This window comes from Cinclus cinclus, chromosome 33, assembly GCF_963662255.1.
Source record: "Cinclus cinclus chromosome 33, bCinCin1.1, whole genome shotgun sequence".
Lineage (NCBI taxonomy): Eukaryota > Metazoa > Chordata > Aves > Passeriformes > Cinclidae > Cinclus > Cinclus cinclus.
Genome location: NC_085078.1, coordinates 2,931,785 through 2,944,784, shown reverse-complemented (window position 1 = coordinate 2,944,784; position 13,000 = coordinate 2,931,785). Strand labels below are relative to the sequence as shown.

Below are 13,000 nucleotides of genomic sequence, written 5' to 3'. Positions count from 1 at the left end.
GGGGCTGGCGGGGGGATTTGGGGTCTGGGTAGAACACAGTGAAGGGTCTGGGGGCTCAGTTTTGGGGAGGGGGAGGACTCAGACCTCACCGGGGGCAGGACCGTCCCCCTCCCCACTGTGAGGTGACACAGCCTCCCCCCCCCCAGGACCCCCAAATCCGCCCCTCCCCACACGGGGGGGAATGGGAGACCCCTCCCGTGAGCGTGGGGAGGGGGGAGGGGGAGCGGGGGGTTCCCCGTGCGATTCCCACGCCCCCTCCCCAAATCCCACCCGTGCCTCAGATTCAAATCCCGCACCCGTCAAACCCCAAAAGCCCCGATTTCCCCGCACCGGTGGGGAGGGGGCGGTCCCGGTTCGGTCCTTCCCCAGATCCCCCCGCACCGGGGGGCGGTCCCGGTCCGGCCCCCCCTTCCCGCCCCCCCCCCTTTGCCGCCGCCTTCCCACGCCCGCAGCCGCCGCCGCCGGGCCCGCACGCGCCGCCCGGTACCCACCCGGTAAGGACCCCCCGACCCCCCCGGGACCCCCAAAACCCAACCCGACCCCTCCCCCATTCCTCTTCCCCCACCCCCGGTACCCGCGGATGCTCCAGCCCGGGGGGAGGCTCCGTTCGGCCGGAGCGGGGCCCGTTCTCGCCCGTGGCTCCTCGGAGCGACCCCCGCCCCCCAAACCCAAGGACCGACTGACCCCCCCTCCCCAATCCCTTCCGACCCCTCCTCAGCCCCCCCCCCCAAACCCGCGGTGTCCCCACCCCCAATTCCCAGGGATGCTCCAGCCGGGGGGAGGGGCCCAAGCGTCCGGGAGAGGAGGGGGACAAGCAGGCCCAGCCCTCCCCCCACTCTGAGACCCCCAAATCCCACCAGGATCCCCCCCAAATCCTGCCGGTACCCGGGGATGCTCCGAAGGAGGGGGAGGGACCGTCCGGGCTGGATGCTTGGGGGGAGGGGAGGGAAAAGGAGCCCGGGTGCCCTGACCCCCCCCCCTCATAAACACCCCCCACCTCCCACCAGCACCTCCGGACCCCCCAAAACCCCCCGGGACTCCCCGGTACCCGAGGATGCTCCAGGCGGGGGAGGGGGGGGGGGGGGGTGGCAGGATCAGGGTGTAGGGCAGCGACCCCCCCTCCCCAATCTCCATGGGACCCCCAAAACCCACCCTGAGGCCCCCCCACCCCCCCCCCCCCAAGGCCCGCGGAGAAGGAGGGGGGGTCACGGGGGGGGGGGGGTCACCTGTGTCCCCTCCTGGGGGTGTCACATGACCCCTCCCGCGAGCCCGGGGCTGACGCAAGGGGGCCCCTGGGGGGGTGGGGGGGGGGTCCCTAATGAGGTGCTGCTAATGAGGGGCGCTTCATTAGTGACGCTGCTAATTGACCTCTGGAGAGGTGGGGGGAGGGTCCGGACACCTGGGTCTTGACGGGTGTCACATGAAGGGGGGAGGGGGGGCTGTCGCATGAGGACCCCCCCGTCCCTCCTCCCCCCCCATGGCTGATGCCCCCTCCCCACTCCCAGGGGCCCCCCCGGCGGGGCGGGGGGGCCATGGAGCACCGGTGCCGGTAGCCACGGCCTGGCACGGGGACCCCGTGACGAGAGAGGAGCCAGAGCAGCCAGGTAAAGCCCCACCCCCAACACACCTGGATGGCCGAGCCCCCCCCCCCCCCCGCCCCCTAGGATGGGGTTGGGGGTCTGGGGTGTCTCCGTCCTGGATATGGGGGCGGGGGAGTCCCCTACAAGGGGGGGGGGGGCTAAAATAGGGGGGGGTGCCCTAAAATGGGGGGAGGGGTCCCCATCCTTTCTATGCGGTCAGGCCGGAGGTCCTGATCCCCCTTTGATGGGGAGTGTTAACGGGGGGGGGGAGTGTCCTGCCTTATATTTGGGGTCACGCTGGGGAGTGGGGGATGGCCACAAGACCACATGAAAGACTTGGGGGATTCACCCCCTCCCCACTGACCTCCCCCACCCCCCCCCCCTCCACAGGACACCCGTCCACCCATGGCCCCCCCTCCCCGTTCCCTCCCCGTCCCTCCCGTAACCGGGGCAGCGCGGGGGGGGCCACCCCGACTCCTGACCGCCGTGGCCACCATCACTCTGCTGACAGTCGCCACCGTCGCCGGGGCCTGCCCGGCCGTGTGCCGCTGCTCCGGCGGCCGCGTTTACTGCAACGACCGCGGGCTCACGGCCGTGCCCGAGGGGCTCCCGCCCGGGGCCACCACGCTCTTCCTGCAGAACAACCGCATCGGCGACGCGGGGATCCCGGCTCGGCTGGGCCGGCTGCCGGCGCTGCGGGTGCTGTACCTGTACGCCAACGCTCTGGAGCAGCTGCCGGCTCACCTGCCGCCAGCGCTGCGGGAGCTGCACCTGCAGGAGAACAACGTGCGAGGGCTCTGCCGCCGGGCGCTGGCGCGGGCGCCGCTGCTCGAGCGCCTGCACCTGGACGATAACTCGGTATCGGCCGCCGGTATCGAGGAGGACGCGTTCGCCGAGAACCGCCGGCTGCGCCTCCTCTTCCTCTCTCGGAACCACCTGAGCAGCGTCCCCGCGGGGCTGCCGCCGGCGCTGGAGGAGCTGCGGCTGGACGATAACCGCATCCACACCATCCCCCTGCGGGCCTTCGAGGGGCTGCCGGCGCTGCGGCGCCTGGTGCTGGACGGGAACCTGCTCGCCAACCAGCGCATGGCCGACGACACCTTCAGCCGTCTGGGCAACCTCAGCGAGCTCTCGCTCGGCCGCAACGCTCTGGCGGCTCCTCCGGCCAACCTGCCCCGGGCTCGGCTTCGCCGCCTGTCTCTGGCCGCCAACGCCATCAGCCACGTGCCGGCCGGAGCGCTGGCGAGGATGAGGGCGCTGGAGCGGCTGGATCTGTCGGACAACAACCTGACCACGCTGCCTCGGGGGCTCTTCGACGATCTGGGCAGCCTGAGCCACCTGGGGCTGCGGAACAACCCCTGGTTCTGCGGCTGTAACCTGGCCTGGCTGCGGGACTGGCTGCGCCGCCGCGCCCCGCCGCGCCTCGAGGTGCGGGGTTTGCTGTGCCAGGCGCCGGCGAGGCTGCGGGGGTTGCCGGTGGGCGAGCTGCGGGGCGAGATGGACGCGTGCGAGAGCCCGGCCTCGGGGGGAGCCGGCGCTGCGGGAGGGGGCGCGTCCCCCGCCGTCGCCGCCGTGTCCCCCGCGGTGGCCGCGTCGCCCGGAGCGGGAGCGGCCACCACGCCGGGGCTGTGGGTGCAGGCGGCGCCGGGAGGGGCCCTGCGGGTTCGGTGGCCGCCGGCTCCTCCCGGGGCGTCGCTGAGGTTGAGCTGGCTGCGGCCCGGGGGGGGAGCCGTGACCGAGACCTTGGTGCGGGGGGAGCGCGGGGAGTACGTGGTGCGGGCGCTGCAGCCCCGAGCTCCGTACCGGGTTTGTCTCGCCGCCCTGGAGCCCCCCGCAGCTCCCCCGCTCTGTGCCCAAGCCCGGGCGGGGGCCGGGGACCCTCCCCAGCCCGGTTCCCCCGGAGCCCCGGCCGGGGATGTTGCTCCCCCCGTGCTCCCCCCGGCCGCGGCTTTGGGGGCGGCGGCGGCGGCGGCGGCCGGGGTGGTGCTGGGGGTGCTGGGGGGGTGGTGGAGGAGGAGGAGGAGGATGGGGCTGGGGGGGCCACCCTTGCCACCCCCCAAAGGCGGCGGGGGGGGGCGGCTGGCGCTGCGGCCGCTGCGGACCCCCGAGGAAGGGGGGATCCGCACCGTGTACCCCCCCCCGCCCCCTCCGCCCCCCCCGCCGCTGCCCCCCCCCGCCGTGCGGGGCTACCGGGGGGGGCAGGTACCCCATGGTGGGGGAGGGGGGTCTTGATGGGGGGGAGGGGGCGGCCTTTTCATGAGAAACCCCCACCCCCCCCTTCCCCGCCTATTTTGGGGACCCCTCCCGGGCTGTGGCGCTGTGCCCCGGCCCTGAGGACATTTCGGGGGAGCCTTTTAGGGGCAATTTGGATTTTTTAAAGGTGTTTTTTCGGCGCCGCGGCTTTTTTTTTTTGGGGGGGGGTGGGGGGAAAGGGCAGATTTGGTGCAGGAATGGTATTTGGGGGCAGGGGGTGGACGGACCCCGAGAGCCACGACCCCCTCGGGAGTTCCTGGGGGTGGGGGTGGGGAGGACCCAAAGGTCGGGGTGGTTTTCCCCTCCCCCCGTGCTCCTCCGGGGCGGGTCTGCGCCCCCCTTCCCCTCCCCCCCACCCCCCCCCCGCCAGGTGCCTTCACCCCTCCCCCCGCCCCTGCCGTTGGATTTGGGGAGAAAGGACCAAAATCAGGACAAAACCGACCCGAGAGGGCCGAGGGGGACCCAAAATCCCCCCTCCTGCCTCCCCCCCCTCCCCCGCCAATAAACCCAGCGGCTCCTTTTCCTGCCGGTGTCTCTTTCCCGTGGGACTGGGGGGTCCGGGGAGGAAATTTTTTGGTGGGGGGGGGGGGGGGGGGTGTGACCTAGGGGGATGGCACGGGAGGGGTGGGGATGTCACCGGGGGTGGTGACACAGGGACCCCTCGGAGTGGGACGAGCAATGGGGGAGGGTCGGAGGGGGACAGGAGTTGGGGGGGGGGGGTGTGTGTCACAGCTGGGTCCCGTCAAGGTCACAGGTGTGTCCCTGGACACCACAATCCCCCCAAAGGCACCTCCTGATTGGCCGCCCTGACCCCCACTGGCCCCGGGCGAGGGTCCCCCGTGCAAGCCCCTCCCCTTTAGCTCAAGCCCCGCCTCCCCTTTAGTTCAAGCCCCGCCCCTCGCTCCTGTCCCAGCGAGACCTCCGCGCCGCCAGGGGGCGCGCCCCTATCTCCACATCACCCTCCTTCCGCTCCCTCCTCTGTGATTAGCGCCGCTCGCAGCCAATGGGAGAAGCGGAAAATTCCAGAAGTCCCGGCGGAGCCCAACCAATGAGCGCCGAACGCCGGGAGATCCGACAAATGGGAGCGTGCTGGGGCGGGACCTGATCTCGACTTCCTCCGGGGGCTGGTCTGGAACGGGGCGGGCCCCGCCGCGCGCCACAGCCAATGGAAAAGCCGGAGCGCCGGGAGGCAGCCAATGGGAGCGCGCGCGGGGGCGGGCGGGCGGAGGGCGCGGCCAATGGGACGCGGGGGGCGGGGCCGAGGGGTTCTAGCAGCTTCCAGAGGGCGGCGCGGGAGCGGCGCGAGCGGAGCCGAGGCCATGGAGGAGGTGGCCGGGGGGGCGGGGGGGGCGCTCTGAGGGGTCCCGGGCACGGGCGGAGGGGCTGGGGATGCTCGGGGGCTGTGGGGGGCTCGGGGGGGTGGGTCTGGGTCTGAGTCTGAGCGGGGATCTTGAAGGGGATCGGGGGTCCCTGCCGGGGTCTGGGGGGCTCTGAGGGGATCGCGGGGCCCTGAGGGGGTCAGTGCGGTTTTGGGTTGTCTGGGGGGTCCCTGAGGGGTCCTGGGGAGGTGGCGAGAGGGGTCTGGGGGAGCTGAGGGGGAACGAGCGGTCCCTGGGGGGGTTCAGGGTCCTTGAGGACGCGGGGAGGGCCTGGAAGGGTTTGGGGTCTCCGGTGAGCGCCTCCTTCCTCACGTTCTTGTTCTTCCTCCTCCTTCCCTCCTCTTCCTCTTCGTCTCTCCTTCATCTTCACTTCCCTCATTTTCATCCTTCCGGCCTTGCTCACGCCTCTCTTCCCCGTCGCCCCCTCTTGTTGCTCTCGCTCTTCTCTCTCTTCTTGTCACTTGCCCTGGCTTGCTTCTTCATCCGTCTCTTCTTCCTCGCACCTTCATCCTCCTCATCTTCCCGACACCTTCATTCTCCTGGCGTCTTCATCCTTCTCCTCTTTCTCACGCTTTCATTCTCCTCATTTTCCCGACACCTTCGTCCACTTCATCCTCTTCGTCCTCCTCATCTTCCTCGCACCTTGCTGCGCCCGGCCCTTCGCTGTTCTCACTCCTTTCTCTTCCTCGCTGTGCTTCAATCCCCCTCTTCCTCCTCTCCTTCATCCTCTTCCCAATCCCGTCCCCCCTCTCACTGTCCCGTTCCCATTCCCGTTCCTCCTCTCACTGTCCCGTTCCCATTCCCGTTCCTCCTCTCACTGTCCCGTTCCCATTCCCGTTCCTCCTCTCCTCATTCCTGTTCCCATTCCCGTTCCTCCTCTCCCCGTTCCCGCTCCTGCCCCCAGGCCCAGGAGCTGAAGGAGCGGGGGAACCGGGCGCTGGCAGCGGGGGACGTGGGGGCAGCCGTGGGTCACTACTCGGCTGCCATCTCCCGGGACCCCAACAACCACGTCCTGTTCAGCAACCGCTCGGCCGCGTACGCGCGGCTCGGGGATTACAGCCGGGCCCTGGCCGATGCCTGCCGCACGCTGGAGCTGCGGCCGGACTGGGCCAAGGTGGGGAAACTGGGGGCAACTGGGCCGGGGTGGGGTACGGCACGGGGGGCTGGGGGTGCGGGCACGTGGTCCTTGTGGGTCAGGGAGGGATGGGATTGGGGCATCTCCCACTGGGTCGGGGAGGGATGGATTTAGAGGTGATTTTTGGGGGGTCTCTACGGCCCACGTTGGGTCGGGGAGGGATGGATTTAGAGGTGATTTTTGGGGGGTCTCTACGGCCCACGTTGGGTCGGGGAGGGATGGATTTAGAGGTGATTTTTGGGGGACTTGTACAGCCCACGTTGGGTCAGGGAGGGATGGATTTTGGAGGGTCTGTGCAGCCCCCCATGTAGTCACAGAGGAATGGGATTTGGGGGTGATTTTGGGGGGTCTGTAAAACCCACATTGGGTCAAGGAGGGATGGATTTGGGGGGTCTGTACAGCCCACATTGGATCAAGGACGGACAGGACTGGGGGGGGGTCTCAGGGGAACAGATCATGGGGGTGACTCACAGTGCCCTGGGGATGGACAGGGTGAGGAGCACTGACCATGGAGGGTCGGGATGGGGGTCCCAGGGTGCCCCCCAACCCCCCGAGGGCCAGCTCGGGGCTCTGACCAGCTGTGCCCCCAGGGCTACTCACGGAAGGCGGCGGCCCTGGAGTTCCTGCAGCGCCTGGAGGAGGCCAAGGCCACCTACGAGGAGGGGCTGGCCCGGGACCCGGGCAATGAGCAGCTCCTGCAGGGCCTGCGTGGGGTGGAGACCAGGCTGGCAGGTACGGGGTGGGGGGGGGCTCTGAGGACATTTTGGGGTGCTGGAAGGAGCAGAGGAATGGCCTGGGAGGGAGTGTGGGGGTGGGGGGACAGATCCCTGGGACAGATTTTGGGTGGACCTGAAAGGTTTCGAGTAGCCTGGAGAGTTTTAGGGTGCCGGAGTGGGTTTGGGGGAAATCCCTGAGAGGATTTTTGGGGTGCCTGATCCTTTCTGACCCCGTTTCAGAGCGGAAGCTGCTGAACCCTTTCAGTGCCCCCGACCTGCTGGCACGGCTCGAGGCTGACCCCCGCACACGGGGGCTGCTGGGGGACCCCGAGTACCGACGGCTGCTGGAGACGCTGCGCAGCGACCCCGGGCAGCTCGGGGCGTCAGTGAGGGGATCTGGGGGGCTGGCATGGAGCTTTGGGGGGCTGGGAGGGCTCTAGAAGGGGCTCTGGGGAACAGGGAGGAAGTTTTGGGGGGCTGGGAGAGGTTTGGAAGGGGCTCTGGGTGACTGGGAGGGAGTTTTGCAGGGCTGGGAGGGGACTGGGAATCAATTGGTACAGCTGGCAGGTGCACCGGGAGCACTGGGAATGGTCTGGTGGGGGGCACTGGGAGAGAGATTTGGGGGGCTGGGAACCCCCTTTTGGGGGTCTGGGCGGGGCTGGGAAAGGATTTGAGAGTTTTCAGTGGTATGGGGGAAGGTTGGAGATATTCAGGGCTGGTTTCGGGGGTGGGGGTTAGGAAAGAATCAGGGTACCCTGGCTTAGGGTGCAGATTTTGGGGTGCAGCCTCTCCCCTCGGGGGTGATTTTTGGGATGGGGATTTCGGGATGGGGATTTTGGGGTGCAGTCTCCCTCCACCCCCTCTCCCTCCCCAACATCCTGGTTGCCCCCTCCCCAGGAAGCTGCAGGACCCACGGGTGATGACCACGCTGAGCGTTCTGCTGGGGGTGGAGCTGAGCGGGGCCGAGGAGGAGGAGGAGGCTCCTTCCCCACCCCCCCCTCCCCCACCACCCCCCTCTCAGCCTCCCCCGACCGAGGAGCTCCCCCAGAACAAGCAGGAGGTGAGAGGGGGGGAGGCTCCCCAAAATCAGGTTTGGGGAAAGCCCTGCACACCTGAGGAGCAGCAGGGGGTTGGGGGGAGTTTAGGGAGGCTGTGGGGAAGGGTTTGGGGTGCTGGAGAAGGAGATGGGATTTGGGGAGGGTCCCAGCCTGGTTTTGGGGTGAGGGACCAGTTTTAGGATGATGTGCTCTCCCTTAGGTACAGCAGGAGGAGCTGGGTCATGGGGGGGGGGGTTAGAGGGCAAATCTGGGGGGATTTCAGCCGTTTTTGGGGCTCCCCTCAGGCACAGAAGGAGAAGGAGCTGGGTCATGGTGAGGGCAGGATCTGGGTGTGAAATTTGGGGGGATTTCAGCCGTTTTTGGGGCTCCCCTCAGGCACAGAAGGAGAAGGAGCTGGGTCATGGTGAGGGCAGGATCTGGGTGTGAAATTTGGGGGGATTTCAGCCGTTTTTGGGGCTCCCCTCAGGCACAGAAGGAGAAGGAGCTGGGTCATGGTGAGGGCAGGATCTGGGTGTGAAATTTGGGGGGATTTCAGCCGTTTTTGGGGCTCCCCTCAGGCACAGAAGGAGAAGGAGCTGGGTCATGGTGAGGGCAGGATCTGGGTGTGAAATTTGGGGGGATTTCAGCCGTTTTTGGGGCTCCCCTCAGGCACAGAAGGAGAAGGAGCTGGGTCATGGTGAGGGCAGGATCTGGGTGTGAAATTTGGGGGGATTTCAGCCGTTTTTGGGGCTCCCCTCAGGCACAGAAGGAGAAGGAGCTGGGCAACGCCGCCTACAAGCGCAAGGAGTTCCCGGCTGCTCTGGAGCACTACACCCGCGCCGAGCAGCTGGACCCAACCAACATGACTTATGTCACCAATCAAGCAGGTTTGTCACCCTAAAAACCACCCCTCCCGAACCCCAAAACCCCCTTGAACCCCCCCCAAATTTTGCCTTCCCAGCCGTGTACTTCGAGACGGGCGAGTACGAGCGGTGCCGGGCGCTGTGCGAGCGCGCCATCGAGGTGGGCAGGGAGAACAGGGAGGATTACAGGCAGATTGCCAAGTGAGTCTGGGGGGGTTTGTGTGGTGTGTTTAGGGTCCCCCTAAATTATCCCTGTGTCCCCCCCAAAAAACAAACCATCTCCATCCCTGGCAGGGCCTATGCCCGGATTGGGAACTCGTATTTCCGTGAGGAGCGCTACAAGGACGCCGTGCACTTCTACAACAAATCCCTGGCTGAGCACCGCACGCCTGATGTGCTCAAAAAGTGTCAGCAGGTGACGTGGGGGGCACGGGGATACGCGGGGGGACCCCCCCAAACCCCTCCCTGAACCCCCAAATCGCTGCTGCTGCAGGCTGAGAAGATCCTGAAGGAGCAGGAGCGCTTGGCTTACATCGACCCCGACCTAGCGCTGGAGGAGAAGAACAAAGGCAACGAGTGCTTCCAGCGAGGTCTGAGGGGTTTGGGGATGTCCTGAGGGGTCTGAGGGGGGACTCAAGGGTTGGAGCACCCCCTGAGATTGAGGAGGGGTCTGTTTTTAGGGGATTACCCCCAGGCCATGAAGCACTACAGCGAGGCCATCCGGCGCAACCCGCACGAGGCGCGGCTCTACAGCAACCGTGCTGCCTGCTACACCAAACTGCTCGAGTTCCCCCTCGCCCTCAAGGTCTGGGGGGGACTTCTGGGGGGGGCTGGGGGTTGGGTTTGGGGGTCCTGGGGTGGTTTGAGGCGACTGAGAGTTGTCCTGAGGGTTGGTTTATGGGGCTGGGAGCTGGATTTGGGGTACTGGGGGCTGGATTTTGGAGGGCTAGAGGCTGGGTTTGAGGGTCCTGAGGGTTCTTTTGAGGGGTTAGAGGCTGATTTGAGACCTTGGGTCCAGTCTGGGGAAGGATTTAGGATAAATTTGGGAATCCTGGGGTGGGACAAAGGGACATGGGGTGCTGGTTTTTGGGGACAAAGGGACATGGGGTGCTGGTTTTTGGGGACATGGGGGCTGGTTTGGGGGCACAGAGGAAGTGCTGGGGGTTGTTTGGAGAGTGCAGGGATCAGGTTTGGGGCTCCTGTACCACTCCTGACACCCCCTCCCCTTTTTTCCCCAGGACTGTGAGGAGTGCATCCGGCTGGAGCCCACCTTCAGTGAGTGGGGGGACAGGAGGGGACAGGCCCTGCCCTTCCTCTTCTGTGCCCTCATCATCCTCACCCACCTCCTTCTGTGCCTGTACCTGCGTGTGTCTTCTTCCTGCTCTACCTGTCCCCTGCTGTCCCTGTGTCCTTCCCCGTCCCTGCTGTCCCCCCTGTCCCCAGTCAAGGGTTACACACGGAAGGCAGCAGCACTCGAGGCCATGCGTGATTACACCAAGGCCATGGAGGTTTATCAGCGCGCCCTGGACCTCGACCCCTCCTGCAAGGTGACCCCGGAACCCCCCCTGGACCCCCCTGATCTCTCAGACCCCTCCCGCAGTCTGTGGGACCCTCTCAGGGGTGGCAGAAGGGATGGGGGGGGGGGGGGGGGGGTGTGCAGCACTCCCTGGGACCCTCCCCAGACCCCTGTGGGACCCCCGGTCCCTGTGACACGCTGGACCCCTCCCAATCCCTGTGCCACTCTGTGACCCCCCCCCCTCCCCCCGGTGACCTCTGTGCCTCCTTGGGACCCTTTTGAAACCCCCTGTGATTCCCCCCCCATAATCTCTGTGCCCCCTGTGAACCCCCTTACCCCTGTGCTGTCCTTGTGGGACCCCTGTGACCCCCCCCCCCCCCCCCCCCCATGATCCCCATGCCACTCTGTGACCCTCCATGACCCCCTTGGGACCCCCCTGTGACCCCCCATGACCCCTTGAGCCTCCTCTATGACCCCCCATGACCCCTTGGGACCCCCCTGTGACCCCCCATGACCCTTGGGACCCCCCTGTGACCCCCCATGACCCCTTGAGCCCCCTCTATGACCCCCCATGACCCCTTGGGACCCACCTGTGACCCCCCCATGACCCTTGGGACCCCTCTGTGACCCCCCATGACCCTTGGGACCCATCTGGGACCCCTCTGGGACCCCCCCATGACCCCTTGAGCCCCCTCTGTGACCCCCCATGACCCTTGGGACCCCCCTGTGACCCCCCATGTCCCTTGGGACCCACCTGTGACCCCCCCATGACCCCTTGGGACCCCTCTGTGACCCCCCCATGACCCTTGGGACCCCCCTGTGACCCCCCATGACCCCTTGAGCCCCCTCTATGACCCCCCATGACCCCTTGGGACCCCCCTGTGACCCCCCATGACCCCTTGAGCCCCCTCTGTGACCCCCCATGACCCCTTGGGACCCCCCTGTGACCTCCCCATGACCCCTCGGGACCCCCCTGTGCCCCCCCCCCCATGACCCCTCGGGACCCCCCTGTGCCCCCCCCCCCCCCCATGACCCCTCGGGACCCCCCTGTGCCCCCCCCATGACCCCTCGGGACCCCCCTGTGCCCCCCAGGAGGCCGCAGAGGGGCAGCGGCGCTGCCTGCGGGGGCAGCAGCAGCGCTCGGAGCCCCCCGAGGAGCTGCGGCGCCGCGCCCTGGCTGACCCCGAGGTGCAGCAGATCATGGGGGACCCCGCCATGCGCCTCATCCTCGAGCAGATGCAGAAGGACCCCCAGGCCCTCAGCGAGTGAGTGCCAGGGGAGGGGTCCCCGAGGGTCCCCGAGGGTGTGGGGGGTGGCACATAGTGTGGGGAAGGGTCCCCAGTGTCCCCGAGCTGGTGCCCAAAGGGGTGACAGGGTGGTAATGTCCAGCTGGGGCAGCTCGGTGAGTGCCCAGGGGTCACCCCGAGACCCCCAAAGTGTCCCCAGGGGTCACCCCGAGACCCCCAAAGTGTCCCCAGAGGTCACAGAGATGCCCCAGTGTCCCCAAAATGTCCCCAAGTGTGAAAGCGTGTCACTGAGTCCTCCTGAGACCACCCAGGATGTCTCAAAATGTCCCCAAAGCATCCCAGGCCGTGCCCAAGATGTGACAGGGTGTCACTGTGTCCCCACAAATCTATCCAGAGATCCCAAGGATGTCCTGAAATGTCCCTGAAGTGTCCCCAGGGGGGCCACCCAGAGACCCCCAAAGTGTCCCCGAAGGTCACAGAGATCCCCAAAATGTCCCAAAGTGTGACAGGGTGCTTTCACTGTGTCCCCACGAGACCACCCAGAGCCCCCCCAAGGATGTCCCCAAATGTCCCTGAGGGGTCCCCAAGTGTCCCGAAATGTCCCCAGCTGTGTCAGGGTGACACCGAGACCCCCCCCCAGAGCCATAAGTGGGGGAAGGACAGTTGTCCCTGAGGTGTCCCCGAGGTGTCCCCAGGCTGTTCTGGGGTATGACCCCCCCAAATTTCTTTCTTCCCCCCTCCCCCAGGCACCTCAAGAACCCCCTGATTGCTCAGAAGATCCAGAAGCTGATGGACGTGGGGCTCATCGCCATCCGGTGACCCCCAAAAACCCCGGGGACCCCCCTGGGGCCCCCCCGGGGGACACCCCGACCCCTCAGAGGGGGGAGGGTCTGGGGGTGTGCTGCCCCTCTCCCTCCCCTCCCAAAAAACAAAATCTCCTGTCGGTTCTGGGGCGCTGCCACCCCCAATAAAGAGCGGAGCAGTGACCCCGATTTGGGGGGGTTTGGTGGGGGGTGGTCAGGAGGGGAATTGGGGTCCCCAAAATGAGGACAAAGAGCTCCTCACACAAGGATGGGATGGGACCCCCGTGTGTGGGATTTGGGGGGGTGGGGGGGAATCCAAACCCTTCCTATAAAAATTTGGGGGTGTCCAAACCCCTCCCATAATTATTTGGGGCGGGGGGGTGGGGTCCAAATCCCTTCTTCAGGAATTTGGGGGTATCCAAACCTCTCTCACAAAGATTTGGGGGTGTCCAAATCTCTTCCACAGGAATT

At 67.0% G+C, this 13,000-nt stretch overlaps 2 protein-coding genes across 2 annotated transcripts; both read left to right on the top strand.

The window, feature by feature from the left end:
- The first annotated feature begins 181 nt into the window (after window positions 1-181).
- LOC134055621 (leucine-rich repeat transmembrane protein FLRT1-like) lies at window positions 182-4,821 on the top strand. The gene is made up of 6 exons (XM_062512026.1): window positions 182-738; window positions 1,008-1,063; window positions 1,506-1,604; window positions 2,035-3,511; window positions 3,599-3,782; window positions 4,717-4,821. The coding sequence occupies exons 1-6, from the start codon at window positions 182-184 to the stop codon at window positions 4,819-4,821; spliced, it is 2,478 nt and encodes an 825-aa protein (XP_062368010.1).
- Window positions 4,822-5,071: 250 nt separating this feature from the next.
- STIP1 (stress induced phosphoprotein 1) lies at window positions 5,072-12,706 on the top strand. Its single transcript, XM_062512083.1, has 14 exons — window positions 5,072-5,161; window positions 6,117-6,326; window positions 6,938-7,079; window positions 7,304-7,445; window positions 7,961-8,123; window positions 8,861-8,987; window positions 9,062-9,164; window positions 9,258-9,378; window positions 9,457-9,553; window positions 9,644-9,768; window positions 10,202-10,238; window positions 10,407-10,510; window positions 11,572-11,744; window positions 12,473-12,706. Exons 1-14 carry the CDS (start codon window positions 5,072-5,074, stop codon window positions 12,543-12,545), a joined length of 1,707 nt encoding a protein of 568 aa, XP_062368067.1. The 3' UTR covers window positions 12,546-12,706.
- Window positions 12,707-13,000: the final 294 nt, after the last annotated feature.